Below are 22108 nucleotides of genomic sequence, written 5' to 3'. Positions count from 1 at the left end.
GGACACACATGAATATTAGACTAGCACATGTATTAGTTGATTGACTACGTTTCACAAGTCATGGACATGAGGACGTCAAACTAATAATGTGGGCTCATGTGAGACATGAGACTGAACTGACCCAACATGAGATGATGACTTCTCATTACACAATATGTACGCTGTGTCCTAAGACCTGAGATCGTCGTATGTACTCAAGATGTGAACCGACTTACTTAGGAGCCATCAAACGCTACACCGTAATATGGTAGTCATAAAGGTGGCTTTCGGGTCTGTCAAGAAGCATGCTATGAGACATAGTCGGTCAAGATGGGATTTGCCCCTCTCTACAAGAGAGAGATATCTCTGGGCCCCTCGAGTGATTCGGATCAGGAAATGCATGGCCATGCTGGGGTTAAGAGTTAACCAAGTATTCCGAATCACAGGATCGAGAAAGAGTGGTCGGCTTTAAACTAGACCAAATATCGTGAGGCAAAGGGAACATCATGTATATGATATTGTGGCGGCTCGTCTGATATGATCTTTGTGTGCGTATAGGAGTTGACATGTCATGCTAGAGGCCACTGTCTACTATTGGACCGAGTAAGAGTACTCGGGCCATGTCTATTCGCATATAAGCCCATAGGGTCACACACTTAAGGGAAAGAAGCCTGATAAGGATGAGATCCGAATTAGACTGGGCTTAGGTGCACTAATGGGCCTTTTCGGCCCAAAAGGGGGCACCCAAGGTGGGGCCCAAGGCAGCCCACCTAAGGGGCTATATAAACAGAGGGAGGGGGCGCCTAGACCTTTTACTATTCATAGCTCCGGCCTTCGCTGCTCGAATTCAAGCCTCGGTCAGCACCACACCACCCCCGCTCCATCTTTTGCGCTAGCCCTAGAGCCGTAGGCCACCCCGAGGGCCGGAATGTCGCTCGACGCCGCTCCGCCACCGCAGCCCACCATGGTGGGACTGATGCAGCACGACACAGCCTTGCCCGTGCCGCGTTCTGGCTCCACGCACACACGCAGTTGCCCACTACCCCTTTTTCGCCCAGAGCCGAGTTCCAGTGTCGCGTAAACACGAACTCCGGCGAGATCCGTGGCCGCCGAGCCGCCCTCACCGTTGTAGCGAAAATGGCCTCTCATGCCATATTTCAATATAAAGTTTTGGCGATTGATGACACACACAACACTTGGACTAATGTGATTGTTAAGATGACTATTCTCAGGCTTTTAGGTTCAAGTGATGACAAAGAGAAGAGAGGCGTAGCAAGGCCCGAAGGGCCATCGAAGAGACTGTGAAGAAATTCAATACACCGGTTGAACCGATGTTAAGGAAATGACACACGCCGGTGTAATTGTCCAGAAGCTGGAAACTGAAGATACACTCACCGGATTAACCGACGTTGAAGAAAATGCATACGTCGGTGCATTGCCAAACGAAGACCGATGAAAATACATACACCGGTTGAACCGACGATACATCGGTAAATTGCATCGGTTCAGTTGTCCAGAGAGGTGGTTTTTGGAGGAACGTGAAGAAGTTACAATCACCGGTTAAACCGACGCTAATTTTACATACACCGGTTGATTGCATCGGTTAAACCGGCGATACACCGGTTAATTGTTAACGGCTAGTTTTTCACATAGCAGTTTACATACACCGGTTAAACCGATGATGGCTTTTGGGGTACGTCGGATTAACCGGCGTTACGCAGTTTTCTGGCAGCTTTTCTCCAACGGCTATATTTGCTTGTGCTGCCTATATATACCCCCAAGGCCGGGTCATTTGAGAGTGCTGGAGTTCAAGGAAGTATACAAGAGCTAAAGATCATCTCCAACCACCATAGAGCTTCATTGTACATCATATAGGCTTAAGCACACTTGTGAGAGTGCTTAGTGCTTGTTTAGGCTTAGTTCTTGAGAGAACTAGCTTGAGAGAAAGTCTTGCTGCGGCAAGCAACTTGTGTACTCGTCGTGTGACCCTCCGACTTGGTGTGGAGTGGCAACGACACTTTGTGCAGGGAAGGAGGCCCCTACTTGGTGTTAAAGCTCCAAGATAGTGAAGACGGTGCCGTGGTGATGCTTCGAGATAGACGGTGGCGGTGACCTCGTCTTTGTGACTTGGCGTCACTTAGCCTTTGCTTGTCGGGAGCCTTGGAGGCGTGGCAAGACGGTGATCAAGCGAAGAGACTCGGCATCCCACTTGTTCTTTGTGAGCAAGTGGCCGTGGACGTAGGGAGGGACTTTGGTGTCCTAACCGAACCACGTTAAATCGTGTGTCTTGGTGTCTTCACGGGAGTTTGCATATCCTCTCCCTTACCGCTTTACTTACCGCATTACGTTTCCGCATTTACTCTTTCTTGCTTACCTTTACTTTCCTAGTTAGTTTGATTAGGATTGGCTATAGGTTGCAAGTCTTTTGGGGTAAGTAGAGGGTAGCATAGATAAACCTTAGTCATAACTAGCATGTGTATGACGTGTTAGGTTTATCTTATGCAATTAGATTGAGCCCTAGGATAGAAAAGCGATTAGCGACCCTATTCACCCCCTCCCCCTCTAGGGTCGGACACCCCGGTGATCCTTACAACCGTCGAGAAGCCTTTTTCCAGCCCCGCACCGCCTGTCCGAGCCCGCCTGTGGATCACGCGTGCCACGGTGGTGCTCCATGGCCAAACCACGGCCCGAATAGGCCCCTGTAGCGCTATTGTCCCAGGTTGTCGCTCTATGAACCGGTCCATAGGGAGAGTGGCCAACCAAGCACTAAGCACCGTGCTGGCCTCCTAAACCATGTTTCTAGAAAAAACAATTTTAACGAGACGTGAGCCACTCAAGCACAGAACACAGAGGGCCACTCTCAGAATTAAGTTGCATATACCATTAATCAAATTAATTATAAAAGACCAAGTGTGTTATAGCGCGGCACCTAGCACAACTAACCAAAATGCAACCCAAGGGATATATATAGGATATAAAGTGGCTAGGAAGTCCTTATAGGCATACAATATTAAAATGCAGTATGAACATGTATTTAAAAGTGATAGGAACCAACTTCGGCGAAGCCCCGACGCGGAACGCCTGTTCCGGCGACCTGCGCCGCCGCTCCCGCGCGCGGAGTAGGTCCGGGCCGTCCGATCAGTAACAGACGCGCCAGATTAGACCCAGCGTAACGCTTCGCTGGGATTTTTGCTAAAGAACCCTCGGGTTTTTCCCGATTTAACCCGCGGTCCACATTAGTTCAAAAGTATTTCTAAATAGGTCCTATTTTTAACGCTTAGGCCCCTGAGCTTTATAGAAATGGAACCCGCAGTCCAGCCCCAGCAGTTTTGCACGCCGACCCCCAAATCTTTTTAGTTTTTTGGTATAGGTCCCTGGTTTTTGCGCAGAAGCCCCTAGAAACCCTGTTTTCTTGCAGTTTAGTCCCTGAACCTTGTTTTGGGCCTAGTTTTCGCGTTCTAGCTCCGTTTTAGGCGTTCTTTATGTCCACACGATCGTTGTAATGTGTAGAATAGTTTTAGCCTAGTTTTGTTTACTATTTTTATGTATTGTTGTATTGTTTCTTAGTTTTTGTCTTGTTTGCATGTATGTGTATGTGCTGGACTTTATTTTGGCGTTGCGATCGTGAGTACACGTTGAGCAGTCGGAGGAGTACCAGGAGACACCCTCCGCGGGACACTTCGAGCAGCAGGAGTAGTTTGAGGAAGGCAAGTATAACATGAACATTCCTATCACTTTTAAATATATTTTCTTACTGCATTTTAATATTGTATGCCTATAAGGACTTCCTAGCCATTTTATATCCCATATATATATATATATCCCTTGGGTTGCATTTTGGTTAGTTGTGCTAGGTGCCGCGCTATAAAACACTTGGTCCTTTTTAATTAATTTGATTCATGGTATATGCAACTTAATTCTGAGAGTGGCCCTCTGTGTTCTGTGCTTGAGTGGCTCACGTCTCGTTAAAATTGGTTTTTTCTAGAAACATGGTTTAGGGGGCCAGTACGGTGCTTAGTGCTTGGTTGGCCACTCTTCTTAAGGACCGGTTCATAGAGCGACAACTTGGGACAACAACGCTACCACAAGACTAGAATGGGATGGTCTTGACTTACTAATTAGGTCTTTTTGGTTTGGAGTAACTTACCTGCGGGGCAAGGGTGGTAAGCTTCTGTGGCCCTCGTGCTGATTGGCCTTGTCTGTGACTTTGTGCTTGACGCCCACTAGACCTGCTCCATCGTCGCCGATCCAACCCTCGCGCTTACTCCTTACCAACGAGATTCTTTGTAACGGCCTCGTAGTGAGTTTGCTAGTCATCTCACCTACGGAAGTGTGATGAACAACTAGCGTAGCTCACGACTTGTGGGTAATGATGTGCAACCTCCGCAGAGTGTAAAACTGGTATACTAGCCGTGCTCACGGTTATGAGCGGCCCAGATTCTCCTTTTGATTAGTGGGATTATCTTCCTTTGATTAGGGGGGTTCCCCGGGTGGTTTGGTTTGGTTTGGTTTGGTTCTCAGTAGTTCATAATTAATTTTGATTAATTTCTATGTAACTAGGTTTATGGTAATTCATCCACTTGTAGTAATTAGCTTTAATAAAATTTTGCCAAGATTAAAAGCTAATGCAGTTGAGTAAGCCAACCTTAGAGCCTTATAGTTTGTGTTGTACTTGTAGAGTACAAGTTGTGTACTCATTCTTGGCTACTCTACTCTTTTCCTCTTGTTCTCTTTAGGAATACCCTACTGTTGCTCAGTTCCCGGCGACGCGGATGAGTTCACCCAGAGCTACCAGGAGTACGAGGACTTTTAGGCGGTCGTCTCCCAGTCGACGTCCCTGTGGCACCCAGATTCAGAGTTTCATATTGTTTTACACTTCCGCATATTTGTATCAGATATTTTGTCATTAATGTAATAAATAACATTCATAATCGTTTTATTATATCTTTTTACGTGATATGTGCTGTGATATACTGTTCATTCTGTTGTATATATGTGTGACTTGATCCTGGCACGTATATGACTACTTGGTTTATGCCCTTTTGTAAACCGGGTGTTACAGATGCCAGGAGGTACCAGTCAAAATTCTGGACACTGGCACAAAAAGAACAAGGAACTCAGAAGTACGGATTTGCATAGTGCAATGGAGCAGACACGGAGTAGAAGAAGCTACGTGGGAACGCGAAGATGCCTTAAAGAAGGAGTTTCTCCATCTCTTTAGGAACCAGCCGAATCTCGAGGACGAGATTCATTTTAAGTGGGGTAGGTTTATAACATCCCGAAAATTCGCCAAAACAAATCACTCGCTAAAAATAATTTTCAAAACTTTTTCGTCGCTGAGCTCGAATCGTTTCAGAATCTTTTTCCGTCCGAGCTCCTAATCTCCCAAAGTCCTTCCCGGTGTTTCGTCGTCCGACACCGAAATCAATCGCTGTCCCTTCTCTTTCTTCTCCTCGTCCCGCGTGTTGCGCTGCGTGTCGCCCGACCGTCGTACGTGGTCGACCGTCGCCGCGAATCCCGCCGACCGCCGCTCTCTCTCTCTCTTCCTCCCTCTCTTCTTTTTCTTTTCTTCTCCTTTTCCCTTTTTATTTTTCTTCTTTTCTTTTCTCCCTCCTTCTCCTTTCTTCTCTTTCCTTCTCCCAGCTCCCGTCCACGCACACGCGCGCCCCTGCTCTCTGCTCACGCACAGGGCCCCCCTGTTCACACACGCGCAGCACGCGGGCACGTGACCCCGATGCTCGCCGCACCGCGCGTCGCTGCTCGACCCATCCCGTCGCTCTGTGCTCGCCACGCCGCCCGTCGACAGCACAGCACCGCCACCTCGCCGCCAGAGCCAGCACTGCTCGAGCAGAGCTCGACGCCGAGCTCGACGCCGAGCTCGACGCCGAGCGGCCCGGCCCCTCCACTTGCACTGGTGCGCCTGCCCGAGCGGTCCCTTCACCCTGTACCGCCTCACCGCTCGCGCCGCAGCTCCACAACGCTCGCAAGCGGCCGAGCGCCATTAAAGCCGCCCGCCAAGCTCGCCGGCCGGCCACCACCGCAGACCCCTCCCTCCACCGCCTTTCCTCGCCTACAAATAGGCCCTCCGCGACTCTCTCCACCTCTGCAACACTCGCCCACCCCCGCGTGGCTCCTCCCTGGCCCCAGCACCGCCGCCGCAAGCTCCCACGCCGCCGCCCGCCGGCCCTCATCGCCCACCTCCTCGCTGCGCCCCAGCCCGAACCGAGTTAGGGGATGGACTCCCCTCGCTCTCCTCTCCATTCCCCCTAGCCCCGGCAGCCGCCGAGCCCTGCAGTCCCGCCGCCATGCACACCGGCCGCCGCCGTGGCGCCGTCTCTACAGGCCGTCACCACCCAAATCGAGGAGGGGAATCGAATCCCAGTGTCGCCCTGCCCCTTTTTCCCCTATCCCCCGGCCGCTGCCATGCCCCCAGGGACGCGAGCCCATGGCCGCCGGTGCCCCATGGCCCCCTCCTCTGTTTTGCCCCGTCGGGAGGTAGAAGAAGGAGGGGTAAAATTGCCCAAAGGCCTCTCCCCTTCCCTCTATTCTTTAAAGAACTCTTCCACTCTCTAGCCCTTGTGCAAAAGAAACCCTCTCCTTTATTATATTCCAAAACAAACCCTTCCACCATGTAACCTATTTATAATAGACCCCTATCTATTTTCTATGGCCTCCCTGATCTTTCCAAAAATTATAATCAAGTCCTTTCACTAATTACAAACAAGTCCCTGGATCCTTATTCAGCCCTTAATCACCTCGTTAGTCCATCATTTCATGCGCCAAAAATCCTCCAATCACTCTGAAACATTACCACGTCATTTCTAAAATAGTTTCGGCCAGGCCATTAGGAAATCACCCGAAAATATTATATCTATCTCCATATTTTAATTTTCTCTGATTCGAGCTCAATGATAAAACATTTATTTCTTTTTATTTATTGTGTGTTTGTTTGTGTGCACCATAGACACCGGTGTGAACGAGGGAGAACCTGTCGAGGAGTTCGCCGAGCAGTACCACGAGCCGGAGCCTGAAGAACCGTAGCGCGAGTAGGAACTCCCTGAAGGATTCGAAGACGCCAAGTTCAATCTCATCCTTTGATTGCATATTTTGACCCAGTTTTATAAACACAACCTATTTGCCTGTTTTACTAAATTGCATATGCTCTGACTGCTGAAAACATGGTTGGATAGCCACCCCTTGAGTTGTTATAACCATTCCTTGACCACCTAGATTAATGTCTAAATATGATTTATTCTATTTGGATGTTAATCGCTGCTAGAGCGCCGCTTAGGACCCGGTACTCATTTTATTACACTAAAAAATGGTTACAACATGCTTTATAAAAGGTAAAATGTGTAAGTGTTGAGACAAGGGAAGTTGGGTTATAGAAGAATAAAATGTTAAGATGGGATGGATGAATGGCATTCTCTGGATGGTTTGTCATACGTTGGAGGCTCGTACCGTTGTGGTAGAGCAAGAAGGTTAGGAGATATCCATCCTGTCACAACTAAGGCCCGAGTTGATGTGTCATCTTGCCTAACTCAATTATCGTGCAAAACACTCGACCGTTGTGCATGGCAATGACTTAGCATAAACCCCACTAGTTAGTCTGATAGCCATCAGGAGAGCTGAGAGCTACGGGTGATCAAGGAGAAGGGATAAGGTCGTGGTGACTTATGCCCCGGTTAAACCTTAGTGATAGGTCAATGGCCCTTGAGGGAGCCTGTGTTCGCTAGTCAGGTCTAGCTAAGGTGGGTAATGGCTTTGTTGGGATCTGCACCGACACTAAGGTGATCGTGCTGTGGTACCCCACTTGTGGATAAAGTTGCACACCTCTACAGAGTGTAAAACCTATTTGAATAGTCATGCCCACGGTATTTGGGTGAGTTACGGTTTGGTCACACAACTAGACTTTTGGGAGGGATGTTTTCGTGGTGTGAGTTATTTTTGGAAGGTGTCCGGCAGGGTGCCATGAGCTACTGCGGATGGGGAGTCCGGTAGCATTAAAATTTGGATCCTTGGTGTAGGATCAACCCCACTCGTTGTTCGGTTAAGCAAGAAACGGCTTTAGGAAAAACTCTTTTTAAAAATAAACCCCTGCATGTGTAAAATCTAGCTTTACTGCAAATAAACATCAGCCTTATCCTTGATTTATCATGTGCATATCTGTGATACCCCTCCGTGGATGGGGTTGGACTTGTTGAGTACTTTTGTACTCACCCAATATATATTTGTGGTTTTTCTTCGGAAGAAGATCCGGACTTCGTTGTTGAAGACGTTGAGTAGAGGTTGCATCCGCGCCCAACCTTGCCTGTGGTGTTGGCCCTTTGCAAGATGCTTCTGCTAGCGCACTATTTTGAGCCCGAGATGGAGACCGTCTGGGTCGTGCTTTGGTGTATCACCGTAACTATTTTATTACTTATTATCGTTTGTATCGAGTGTCCGCCTCCTCGGAGGTTTGTATGGTGACTGTACCATCTATTGAATAAATGTGCTATCAGCCTCCTAGGACTGATATTTGTATCACATTTAGTCTCTACTTATGTGGGGATGCTTCATCTGTTAAGTTGTCTCAAGATGACTTATCATTGCATTGCATGAGACCTCTTATTACACAACTCCAATGTACTCGCCCTGAGGTGTTCTTTCTCCTTCCCCTCTCCCTCTCATCCACATCATTAGAAATTCTACGTGGAATAATGGAATTGCATGGAATTTATACGTAGTAACGTGCTTTGCTCTAATATACTCCATCCGTCCTGAAATGTAAGTCATTCTAGAATTTTTCCAACAGACTGTGGAGATGGAGAAAAGACTTTCCTACCCCTAATTATTAAGCATTGAGACTCTATTTGGGTAATAAAATATGTGGTAATTAAAGTAGGATGCTCTTTGTCATGCACCTCCCCCCACATGCACTTACCTCTACATGGCTACATGCATATATTTTCTATTGGGAAAAATCCAAAAATGATGCACAATATTAAGATGGTTTGATTCATTCTCAACTTAAAATACCTTATATTTGACTACAAAATCTGAACTCTAGAATGGACAGAGGGAGTATAAGTAATGGAGGCTCCTCCCAGATTGTTCATCCTTTTTTCCTTTCATTAATGCGAAGCCATGCTTAGTTGCTTACCCTGCATCGTCCCTCCATTTCTGCTTTGAATTTTGAATGAGGTACATCATATTTAAATTTCTTCATCTTTAATTCTTTATTACGTTCGCTGCTGGTTTCTTAATTGACACTCCAGCCCACCTAAACAATTGACAGAGTGACACGAGTATAGCGGGCCTAGACCCATCAGTTGGCCCGGCCCATCTGCGGTGAAGCGAGCCACCTTAGTCCCGAAAGCCTTCTTCACTCCCCTCCTCCTCCGGCGACGCAAGCATCCGCCGCCGTCCGCCCGCCCGCTGCGCCGCCGCAGAGGTCTCATCCTCGCCTTCCTCCGAAGGGCAGCCGGAGCTCCCAGAAGCACAGCCATAAGCACCGATCATGGCCGGTACGGGCTAAATCTGAAGCCCCCCTTCTCCCTTCTTCCACCCGCTAGGCCCTTCCCCTCCCCCTTCCCCGCTTTGCTCCGCTGCTAACTGCATCTTTGCTTTCGTATGGTTGCGATGGGTGGCGCCGGAAGACTACGAGCAGGAGCAGGAGATGGAGGTGGAGGCGCTGCAGGCCATCCTCATGGACGACATCAAGGGTTCGTACTTTTGCGCCCCCCCCCCCCCCCCCCCCCCCCCCCCCCCGCGTCTTTAGTTCCCTGCTTCGTCCAAGCTTTTGTTTCTGGGAACTCGTCCTGTGGATGCAAATTTCTTGTGCCGAGTTTAATCCTTGTCGCGCTGTGTGCTGCTACTGAAGCAGAGATCGACCCCAGCGAGAGTGGGATCGCCACCACCGCCCGGTGCTTCCAGATCCTTCTCTCCCCTCAGGTAGTACTCCCGACCGAGTCCAGCGTTTGACATGGCACAGCTCTCTTAGAATTCTGCGACTGATGCATGCAGTGAAGTTGAGGGCTGTGCGTTTAAGCCCTGCAAGTTGGAGAGATTGTTGTATTAAGTGCTAGATTTGCTACTACTTGATGTTTATTTCGCAATTTAGTTACTGGCCCTTTCCTGTTTACTATATTGCTAGGATGATGATTTTGACGAGTCTGCTTATGTTCCAGGTAAAACTAAATTCATAGTTAGACACTTGTCTGGTCCCGATGATCTGATCTAAAATTCTAAAGACAAACTTTGCAAATACACCATGCGTTTATCTGATTTAGTGTGTTTGTGTTATCTGGCCTTGATTTGCAGTTCAACTGGCTCTGATCTTTGCGCATACCGAGAAATACCCAGACGAACCTCCACTGCTGAATGTCAAAAGGTTTTTCTATTAACCTTGTTGGCCAGCATGGCATAAAGCAAACTCAACATCATGCGAGTGATAAATTCCTAGTCATGGTTTCAGTTCATGATACTCTTGGTACGAGGTCTGTACTTACTGTATTTCCAACTCTTGCATTGGATTGGAATGCATTCATGCAGTGTGCGAGGAATTAAACCAGATGATCTTGCATCCCTGAAGGAAAAGCTTGACCAGGAGGTATGCAAATACTTAGCTCCAAGTTTGGTGCCAGTCTCATATAGCTAGAATTTTTAACTGTGTGCCAAATAAGCATGGGCAGTAATTTATATTCTTCAGGCAGAAAACTATAGTTCTTGTCAACCTCTAGTTTGTTATACTATCGTGGCTTTTTAGGATTTGTAATCTGGCCATTGTGGATTAGTTTCACTGGTATCAATGGTACATGCTCAAATATGACCACAGCATGTTTCGAGTCTATTATTACTTTGTGAGGAATATTCATTATCTGTCACCTGATATTTAATCTCATATTCTGTTGAACCTCGCATCATTAGGCAACAGAAAATCTTGGCATGGCTATGGTCTATACTCTCGTTTCATCAGCCAAAGAGTGGCTAAGTGAGAAATACGGTCAGAACGGAGGCGACGAGGAACCTGAAGAAACTGAAGAGAAAGAAGAGGAGGTATACATATTTCCTGTGCATTTCCTTTTTCTATGTAACAACTGGGTTTGGCTCTGTGTGTGGGTTGGGTTGTGGGGGGGGGGGGGGGGGGGGGGGGGCGATTTCCTGTTGAGTATTTATTGCTTCACTGCTTGTCCTGCTGAGCCACATAAAAGCAAATTTCAGTATATCTGCACCTTGTATTATGGAATCATGTATTATTTACTTTTTGGCGAGTACCATTGCTTCACAGGATATTTATAATGGAAAATGTATTCTCTCCATCTTAGGTCATTGTACCCCATGGTGAAGCTGTTACTGTGGAGAGCTTCCTGGCCTGGAGAGAACGTTTTGAAGCTGAATTGGCCCTACAGCGTGCTAAGTAAGCATCCAGTCAATTAGCTTTCAAGATCTAATACCCTTGAAGGATTCTCAGGAATGAGAGAGCTTTCTCTCAGTGACTGCATGGGATCTCTTGTTTACACATGATATGTTTGCTTTTGATGGCATTTGATTCCCAACTTCTAAGAGTACCCAAATGTGTGCTTAGATATAATGTTTCACATTTTCCTGACCTGCAGACTTATGCCAGATTCAGCTCTTACAGCCCCAAAGGAAAAGAAACTCACAGGAAGACAGTATTTTGAAAGTGGAAGGCATGCAGTGGTATGTTATCCTAGATTCGAAGTCTTCGCCCTCTTACCTGAATAGAATGAGACTGCAGCATAGTTACAGATATGCATAACTGTTGCTGCCTATCATATCCTCCATTTGTTTGTGTATGTTTCTTGAAGTTCTACCTTTCATGGAACTATCTTTTTTCAGAAAGGAGCAAGCACAGTTGCAGATGAAGATGAGGAAGAGGAGGAAGACATTGAATTTGACGATGATTTTGAAGGTACAATTTTCTATGTCAAAACTATTTGTTTACATACATTAGATTTAGTTTGCCAGTAAAACCTCACTTACAAACCTGTTACTACACTATACAGATGATGAAGAGGACATGCTTGAGCATTATTTAGCCGAACAATCAGGGAGCCAGCAGCTTAGGCTACAAGGCCAAACAGAAGTACCTTCATGGGCAGAATTTACTTAGGAAATCCAACGTGTTAATATGTTGTGGGTGAAGCACCAGAGCTCACTATTTTGTGTGATTCTCATCATTTGGTTGCCTCCTGGTTGACCTCTTTAAGCTTCTATCCATGGCAAGGTGGCTGTGGGCTCACAAATATAAGCTGAGGGTGTTAGAAGGCCAAGCGGCACCTACGTAGTGTACTGTATAACTTTTGGTCAGGTGTAACATGTATGTCTACTGTGGAGTGCTGCAAAATTTTGGAGAGATCTTGATGATAATTTATGAAATGCTATTTCTATTCGCAGTCCAAACTTAGTCACCATGTAAAAAGATTGAAATGGATCTCTCAAAATTAGACTTCTTTCAGATTCATCTTTGGGCTCAATAGTTCATCAAAGTTCGCTTTGTCTTGCCTTATGGGGATTTAACAATTATATATAGCAGGTTCATCGGTTACATAATTGTCAACCTATCAGTGGATTAACATGTATGGAATCTGCAGACAAAAAGAATTCCTTCTATTTACTTCCCATTGAAATTGATGTTTATAACAATGGATAATACATCAGCTCCTTCTATTTACTTCCCATTGAAATCCATGTTTATAACAATGGATAATAACATCAGCCATCTACATCAGCTCCTTCTATATTGTATGACAAAAAAACGAGGCTTTCCTTCCAGCTCAAGGGAAGCTCTTGTGATCTTAGTCACAGATTTTCTAGCATAAGCCAAGGGTGAGTTCCAAGTACTTTGCATTTTGGGTGCTTCACGATTTGAGTAGCACAAGCTGAAGGTGTGAAGCATTGAAGCACTTGGCAGAAAATTATATTTTTCCCCTCACGGTTGCAGGACACTCCTTGACTAAATCAAAGGCCTAACTAGACACACCCTTGATCGGTCATGGCTTGGGCAATATTAAGGAAAGCACAAATGTTCGCACCATGCACCAATGACCTGCATAACGAGTGTTAGAGATCAGTTTCTGGTCTGAACCAGGCGATAGTATCATCCGTTTTATTTCAAAGCACAAGAAAACAAACTCAGGGTTCTCTTTCATGATTCCATAATCTTGAGCAGCTTTGATTGACCTTTCGTATGTTTGCTTTATTGCATCCTGCTTAAATCCAAACAGAAAAAGAAAACGAAGCTCAGAAGACATCAAAATTTGGAGAAAAAAAATAAATAAAAGGAAACAAATAGGCCCAATGGCAACAGTCTGCAGCGGGCTTTGCCTGGATTTTATTCTCAAAATCCTCCACCGACAACTGCATCAAATTAAACTTGGGGTTCAATTCAAGTTCTCCAAGCGCTACCTGTTATTGTTGGAAACAAGCTGAAACTGTGAGTGAATAGAAAAACATGCAACAATTTCGAGCCCTATGTACAATATATACAGACATATAATGACCTCAGCCTATATGTAATTGTCATTAAGGTCATGTGCCAAGTTGGAAATTGCAGCAACGACAGGCATGGAAAATGATGCACTTAGAATTTTTTTTGGTATTATAAAACAAGCCACAAAACTGCTCTGCCATCATATCACTCCAGAACAAATGAATGGATTTGTATGAGAACTCAGGCAGTGCATTACCCCACCAGCAGCAGTTGCCTTTGCTGGAGCAACAAGGACCTTTGCTTTTCTTAGGATATCAACCGCTTGAACAGTGCATGGCATATTTGAACCTGCAGTTGGCAATTCTTTTTTATCAGCAGATGATACATAACGAAAGAGCAATTGAAATGATGAAGTTCAGGAATTCATACACTCTATAAGAACACGGCAACCAGATTTAATTATTGCGACAGCATCCCCTTGGTCAATTTCATTATGTGAGGCACAAGGAAATGCAACATCACATTGCTCACTCCATGGTTTTGCATCATCCATATACTTGGCATGTGGATATGATTTCAAGTACTCCCTGTTTGATTAAATCGAGAAATACCTCAAAACCCCACATATACGAACTATAAACAAGGGAAAGGCATGTACCCACTTGAGGTTCTTTTGCTGAGCCTTAATATCCCTAAGAAGCGAATATTTCATATAATCGAACCCATCTTCATCTAACAAATAGCCCTGTGAATCTGCAACAATATATGATAACCGACAGTTGGGCCTTCATTAGAAATGCTAGTTATTGTAACATGACTATTTTTCTGCAGTAGGTACATCCACAATCTACGTACTGGTTTGGCAACAATATAATTCCCTTAAAACAAACCCAAACTTTGAAAGTCATTTATACTGTTGTTCGAAGGCAAACCTATCAATACAATATAAGTGTATACAGACCTGTAAGAGTTTTTATTTTGAAATCATAAATGAGCACTGCTAAATTGTACATGATGTGAAATTGTGGAGTTGTGGATAGGCAAAGTGGCAGACACATATGAGTAATTATGATAAGTCCACTTAAATCAAGGTATCTCTGATACCAATAATAATAATCATGCTCTTCCAAATCATGATATTTACTTCAGGTATATCCTGTGTTTAATCCAAAAGATTTTGAGTCTGTTTACCTGAGACTGTAACAGGAATGGCTCCACACGGCAGAAGCTTTTCCAAAACATGCATTGCTATCTTTCCAGAACCACTGATCACACATCTACAGATAACATGAACGGTGTGAAGATACATGGTTAAATTATAACATTGATAAACCAAACAGATCTCTGTAAGAAACCTTAATCCTTTAAGCTCTTTGTTCATTTCAGCAAGTAAAAGACGTGCAAAAAATACCTGCATGAATACAACGGATTCATCATATGGTCTACAGGTCTAGTCAACAAAAGCAGCACAAATATTACTTGTGAAGTAACTATGGCACCCAACTAGCTGCAATCAAAAGAAATTTAAGGTAGCTCTTTACCAGCCCATATCCAGTAGCTTCTGTTCGAAAACTTGAACCAGACCAGAAGATTTTAGGTCCTGTAAAATTTCCCTGCATAAGCACGACAGTTGAAATCTACAGACAAGAGGAAACTGATAAACCAAAGAAGGAGAAGCAGAAACTAAACAAATAGCCTCAGATAAGGCAGAAGGAGCCACAAAAAGTTCAGTTATAGGTACACTCTCCAGATGACAATGGCACAGTAAGAAACATTAGCTCCCCCACCCCACATCAGCTGAATTTGATTACATCCAAACTCCAAAAAACAAATGTTTGATTGGACAACTGCCCCATTGTTGCCGACAGGGAGACAAATTATCAAAAGCAAGAGTAACAAAATTTTGCAATAACCTAACTAGGGAACATTAGTCCCTTTATTTTGTTTCTTTGGACAATAGTCCTGATAGTGATTCTAGATGTCTAGTGACACTAACCAGGGTAAGAAATATAAAAGCCACCTGCAGCAGCAAATGGACATCATTATTTTTTATATCATTAACTTCAGAACAGCCAGTGTACCTGAAAATGACCAGAAAGGCGTCTATACTGCCCAAAAAGGTAACCCATTTCCCTTGGACCAACACCAATGTCTTCAGCGGGAAAATCCTGCAAAAATATGTTCAAGTATGAACTACTGATATAGACTAAGAACTGTCACTGATTCATTAACTAGTATAGAAATGGATAAATCTAGTGGCTGGGTATCATGTTTGATTAGCAAGTACCTGATCAGGACCCAAATATCTATATAGCTCATCCATGAAACTTTGACAAAAACGCATTATCTAGCATGAAGAAGGTTCAGATTTGCATGCGATAAAAAATATTATTGTACACAGGAAATAAAGTACAGAACACATACCTCATTATCACTTTTACCCTTTGGATCAAAATCACTTCCTCCAGCAGCACCTCCAAGTTTATACAACGACAAAGAATTCTTCAAAGTCTGTATAGAAGAAAAAGAATGTTGGAAAGGCATGTTAAAGTACTACCATAAAGAATACAAACATCAAAACTCATATAACTTGGTCCATCTGCATGCTATTGAACACTATCTTCGTTTCTAGAACTGCAGAAGTGAATTGCATGGGTTGGGAGGAACTTATGCTTCCAGGATTAAGTAAATCACACCCATGGCTTTAGAGGCAAATGTGACTTAGCCAAGGTTGCAAGTATACATTAGTGCATGCACTTGCATAGTTTTGCTATTAAGTGGTATTTCAATGCCATTCATTACGTTGATTTCAATATTGACTGTCATGTTAAAACAAAAAAAGAATCAAAATAACTAACATAACTATAATATGTTGTAGCACAAAAATTAATTAGCATGAATAGTGCATTTTAGACAAGTATAACATTACATGTTCAAAGGCCAGAAACTTTGCCACACTTAAGCTCATGGATGGGTGAAACCGGAGACCACCCCTGCATGGACCTAATGCCTGACTGAATTGCACACGGAAACCTCTATTGACATGTGCTTCACCTCTGTCATCAATCCATGGCACTCTGAAGATAAAGCATCTCTCAGGTTCCAACAAACGCTCCAAAATTTGAACATATCTGAAACATTTACCAAATCAAACCATGTTACATTCGAAGTTTAGGCGTATTATTTCTGAGGAATAGTGAGGGAGAGTTGAAAAGTTACTGAGTGTTCTTCACCAAAACTGGTTCCAAGGAATGAACCACCTCCTGGATCGATTGTATAAATTCAGCTTCATGGGGATCCCTCCTTAGGACAGATTCAAGTATTGATGCAGCTGTTTTCGACAAAGCTGGAATAGACAATGCCAAAATACAGATAAAAATTTGAGAGTAAAGTCGTATATCATGGAGTTGTTGATCATTTCAAGGGGCGAGATAGCATAGTGTTATTTTGGTTTGATAGAAAATGGAGCACACTGAGATACAGGACACAAAGAAAATGGAAGCGCAGATGATATCAGCATATAGCATGTTAGTTACTAATAAATTATAGTAACTTCAAGGAAAACTGATATTCCACTCCTTAGAGAATGGAACCTGGAAAGCATTACTTGCTTCATGCTATATGTTCATTTTCTAGTAGAACATAAAAACACTTGCCAACTGTGTATTGATGGCACAGAATCTAGCATTTCCTTAGGATTGGACATGCTACACATAACATAACATGATAAAACATGTCGCGGCAAAGTTTATCTTGAAAATCATGTTATCTACTTCTCACAATGCAGTATCCAAGATTAAAACTGCCAGTTATATATTTTGGAATATCAAAATGATAGGCTAGTTTTAGGAACAAATTTATTACGCATTGCCAAGTTTTTACGACTGTTCCCAGGTGAAACAACAGTATAATTGCAGACTGGAAGCTTATCTTTCAAATCATGTTATCTACTTTTTACAATGACACATGATTAAAACTGAAAAGTGTATTTCCTCAAATACCCAAATGATATGCTAGTTTTAGGAATAAATTTTACTACACACAGCCTAATCTTTAAAGCTGTCCACAAGTGAAACAGCAGTATAATTGTGAGCTTGAAGATTATCTTGAAATTCGTGTTATCTGCTTCTCACAATGCAGTATACACAATTAAAACTGAAAGTTCATATATTTCCTGGAATATCCAAAATTCCAAATGATAAGCTAGTTTAGGAACAAATTTTATTACACATTGCCTACGCTTTACAACTGTCCAGAGGTGAAGCAGCAGTATAATTGCAAAAGCTGAGTCAACAAGCCGACAACACCAACCTTTGACATAGACCGGTCTCTCGATCTCGGGGGGCTGCAACTTCTCCTTGGAGGCCATCTGCAACCGAAGGGCCTCCTTATGCAGCAAGCTATTGTTGTGCTCCTCAAGCGCACTCATCTGCATGTTCCTGCTTCCCTCATTGCCATACGGGTTGCGCCTGTGCTTCCGGCCATACTCCTTGCACACCGAGCAGAAGATCCTGGTGGTGTTGTCGTGCACGGCGACATAGGCCCACTTGTAGGTATCCGCCCACTCCTCCCGCCATTTCTTCACCACCTTCTTCTTCTTGGTGTGCGCTGAAGGCCGCCGGAGCTTCCCGTCATGCTCCTCCCCGTGCGCCAGTTGTGGCTGCGGCGCCGGAGGCTGCGCATGCCCATCCACGGCGCCAGAGCATGGGATAAGGAGGCTCTTGTGTTCGTCGGTGTCGTGGTGCCCGGAAGCGACGGCGACGAGGTCTGCGCCGGAGAAAGAGGGGTCGTCGCCCGGGCCGATCTCGAGGTCAATCTCCTCGCCCATGCCGCGCACCATGAGGTGGTGCTGGTGCTGCCGCTGCGCCTGCCGCAGCAGGTTGATCTCATCCATCGCAGAGTTCATGCACGCGCTCGCTGCAACATGTGGTGAGGCGAGGCGAGAGCGAGGCTCAACTCGCCGCCGGCGCCAGCCGGGAACTGAGGAAATCCGGTTCCGATTGGCGCGACCGGAATGGGGGATTTTGGCGCTAGGGTTTTGGGAATTGGCGGGTCCGGTGGACGGAGAGAAGGCTGGTGCCGAAGATGGCTTCGCTCAAGCGCGGAGGAGGAGGCGTGGGGGCATCCGACGACCGCGGCGGAGACAGCGCCCGGCGAGAGCGAGCCGAAAATGCTGCGGCGGCCGCTGGGCGAGCGGCGGGGCTAGTGTTCCGACAAGGCCGCAGCAAACGGTTACACGACAATGGCCGCGGCCGTGCGGGATCTGCGAATCCTGACCGTCGGTTGCCTCCAAACGGTCGAGATCTGCCGGTAACCTAACGGCGTGTTCTTGATGAGTTTTGATGTCAACTTATGTAAAAAAGTTTACGGAAAAGCTAAACTGAAAGGGCTCTCGGTTTACTCTTATCGTGAGACCCCTCTCAATTTGATAATCCGAGGAAGGAAACAGACGAGGAATGCCGAAAAAGGGAAAAAATAAAAAAAGTAACAACCGACGATCTCCTTCGTCTCCGGCGGGTTGTGCGCGGGGCGGTCGGCGGCGGGGTAGAGGTCGGTGGGCTTAGGATTCGTGTTAGGGTTTGAGGGTTCGGGTTGGAGGAGCTTCCATTGCTGGCGGCCTAAGAGGATGGCTGTGGGCAACGGCGGACCGTCCGATGGAGGAGGCGGGGTGTGGGCGGCGAGGCCAGCGGCGATGACACTGCCGGTCGTGTGGTGGTGGACAACCGATGGGCAGGATCGGCGGGAGGGGGGGTGGGGTTGGAGGGGAGGGCGAGCGGTGGAGGTGATCGGGGAGGGAAGGTAAGGGAGGGAGGAGGACGGGTTGGACCAAGGCGGTCCTCCCCTGGCATCGCGGCGAGGAGGCGACGCCGGCGAGGGGTGGTCGGCGGCAGGGGCGGCGGGCCGGAGGGAGGCGGAACGGAGGTGGAAGACAGAAGAGAAGAAGGGAGCGCTCTCGCGGAATGCTAACCCAGAGAGGCCCCTCCGCCGCCTAGTTGCCTCCAAAAGTTTAAGTGTGCAATTAAAAAAATTTAAGTGTGAGAAAATAAAAGGTGTTCTCGGAAAGCGCGACGGATGTCTGGATGCCTCTGCCGCCACGACTATACAACGCTTATGCCATGAAATCGTAATTCATCGCCTAAAGCACGGATTTACTCACGGCCCAATAGCCAATTAGCCTAATAAATATTGGACAACATGTTGTATTAATTTGTCGCACGCTGTAGTAGTGTGATATCCTGATTTCTTAGGATGGGATCTCAAAAAGAAAAAAGATTTCTTAGGATGGCGCTACCATCATGAAACACAAACCTAGTCGCACATGGCCGTATGCAAAGTTGTTTGAGCATACACCTAGATGTGCAAACATGCAAACCAGATGTACTTTCCTTTCCTTTTCTTTTGTTTCTTTTTCCATGATTTTTTCTTTTGTATTGATTTCCTTCCTATCCATTTTTACTATGTATTTCCAATGATCCGGTAGATTTCTCTTTTCCATTTCATTTTATATGTTGTTTATTTTTATTTTCTCCATTGTCCTCTATTTTTTGATGAACTAAGTCTATGAATACTATAAATATAGTAATACTTAATATTTTTTTCTTATATTTTCTTATGGTTGGCCCCTTATTCACTTAATGATATTTTTATTTTATTATTTTTCTTTAACTATTTTTATTTAGTTATTGTTTCTTATCTCTTTTATTTAGTCTTTTTGGCTGAGTCCACTGGTAGACTTCTTTCTCCCTCCTTTTCTTTTTTTTCTTTTAGCCCTAATAACTTTTTTCTTTTTCTATATTCATTTTGTATTCTTATTTTAATTTTAATTGAAATTTTTTATTTGGAATATTTTTCTTGAAATATTTAATTTTGATTTGATTTGTTTGTGGAATATTTGTCTGTGAAATATATCATGTGCAAACCAATCTCTCCGTGCAAACTATAGAAACTTCAATCTGGGCCATCAGATCAACATCCAAGGAGAGGAGCGTAGAAAGATGGGAGGGGGGATTTGCAAAAGTGTGATTACCCAATCTAAGGGTTGGTCTAGATTGTAAAATTACCCAATCCTCCATACCCCTTGGATGTTGATCTAATGGATTAGATTGAAGTTTTCATAGTTTACACGAATAGATTGGTTTGCACCTGATACGTTCCCATTATATATAGCATGTGTTGTTTAAAAACTTTTTCTCACAAAGCATATGTTCTACTTATGAAGTACGGTGATGAAAAGAGCTGACTAATTTATTTTCCATACCGACTCATTTGATACACGCATATGAGCATAATTCTCTATGCAAAATTATTTATCCACATGCAACAAATTTGTTCGCAATGCCAAATTATTTGTTCTTGCTCTAGACTAAATTGTTCGATGATGCCGTCTCATTTGTTCGCTATATTTATTTTTCATTGTTTGTCCTATATAATCAAATATTCATGATGTTCAATATTTTGTCCGTAATATATTATTATTTGTTCATCATGTTTAGTTTTTTATTCACTAAGAATAATTATTTTTTATGTTGTTAAAATATTTGTTCCCAGTAGTCAAAATTAATTATTTAGTATTAAAAATTTAATTTTAAAAATATCATTTAGATATAGGCAATTGTTGTCTTATTTTGAAGATCTTATCGTAATGAAGATAAACGAAGGTATCAGGCGCAGAGAGTCCGGCGCCGAGACCTCGACAAAAGGGACTTGGTGCTCAGGCTTCGACAGGACAACAGGGGGCCGCCACAAGCTCTCACCGCCATGGGAAGGACCGTACATAATCGCCGAGGTGCTCAAACCCGGCACGTACAAGCTGGCGAACGACAAAGGTGAAGTCCTCACCAACGCTTGGAACATACAACAGCTACGTCTCTTCTATCCTTAGAATTTCGAGCTATTTGTATATCGTTTGTACTCGCATTTTCAATTTCCCGAAATAATAAAAAAAAGTATGCTTTACTTGTTTATTTTTGGAAACCTTCCGGACCCTCGAGGGCTCGGATGCGCACGAACATTGAGGTACGCCTGGCTTTACCCTCGGCAAAGCCAAGCCTCCCTCGGGGGCTACTATGGGGGGAACCCCGAACGTCCCCAAAAAATTGCCAACATTTTTTCAAAATATTTCCATCTCGCCCCTAAACTTCTCGTATCCTCGGAAAAACCGACGCGAGGCGTAAGCAACTACGGTACGGGGCCGGCCGAGTCGTGGGGCCGCCTACGCCTCCGGGATACGGCACCCCCTCACCACCCCACGCCTACGTTGCTTATGAACGCGAAATTCCTCGCAGAAGTTTATCTAAGTCGCATACGAGAACACGGAAATAAAGTAAAGAAAACATAGGCTCGAACGCACAAGGCCTTGATGGGCCACACAGTCGATTCAACGAATCTATTACATGGGCTTCGAGGCCCAGTTTTCCTACATGCTACCATCCCCCCTTGCGGGTCTTCAGTGGCGTCGAACTCGGCGATGGGAGGGATGTCGGCTTCGAGCTTCTCAGTGGAGGTGGAGCTGGGCGACCATGGGGTCGGTCGGGTCGTACCGGGGTCCAGATCCAGCGGGCGGGGCCTGGTGGGAGGAGGAGGCGCCGTGCTCGGGGTCGACGGGCAGCTGGCCGGAGGAGACACGGAGGAAGTGCTCCGCTTTGTCAACCCGGAGAGCGAGGGCGTCGGCCGTGTCGCGCTTGCGCTCCCAAG

At 45.1% G+C, this 22108-nt stretch overlaps 2 protein-coding genes across 2 annotated transcripts; one reads left to right on the top strand and one right to left on the bottom strand.

The window, feature by feature from the left end:
* Positions 1-9304: 9304 nt before the first annotated feature.
* On the top strand, positions 9305-12445 carry LOC120709541 (RWD domain-containing protein 1-like). Its single transcript, XM_039995213.1, has 11 exons — positions 9305-9485; positions 9618-9683; positions 9845-9912; positions 10115-10148; positions 10282-10351; positions 10513-10570; positions 10888-11016; positions 11286-11377; positions 11577-11661; positions 11821-11893; positions 11988-12445. Exons 1-11 carry the CDS (start codon positions 9479-9481, stop codon positions 12092-12094), a joined length of 789 nt encoding a protein of 262 aa, XP_039851147.1. The 5' UTR covers positions 9305-9478; the 3' UTR covers positions 12095-12445.
* A 125-nt stretch (positions 12446-12570) lies between these two features.
* Positions 12571-18639, bottom strand: LOC120709540 (NADP-specific glutamate dehydrogenase-like). Its single transcript, XM_039995212.1, has 15 exons — positions 17726-18639; positions 16634-16760; positions 16344-16545; positions 15839-15925; positions 15702-15761; positions 15496-15582; positions 14956-15027; positions 14770-14825; positions 14606-14691; positions 14077-14167; positions 13844-14001; positions 13671-13762; positions 13309-13389; positions 13117-13190; positions 12571-13030 (listed from the first exon to the last, which is right to left on the bottom strand). Exons 1-15 carry the CDS (start codon positions 18318-18320, stop codon positions 12955-12957), a joined length of 1944 nt encoding a protein of 647 aa, XP_039851146.1. The 5' UTR covers positions 18321-18639; the 3' UTR covers positions 12571-12954.
* Between the last annotated feature and the right edge of the window lie 3469 nt (positions 18640-22108).

Source organism: Panicum virgatum, chromosome 5K (genome assembly GCF_016808335.1).
Source record: "Panicum virgatum strain AP13 chromosome 5K, P.virgatum_v5, whole genome shotgun sequence".
In the NCBI taxonomy this organism is placed as follows: Eukaryota; Viridiplantae; Streptophyta; class Magnoliopsida; order Poales; family Poaceae; genus Panicum; species Panicum virgatum.
The sequence above is the reverse complement of the archived record's forward strand: the minus strand, read 5'-3'. Positions and strand labels throughout refer to the sequence as shown.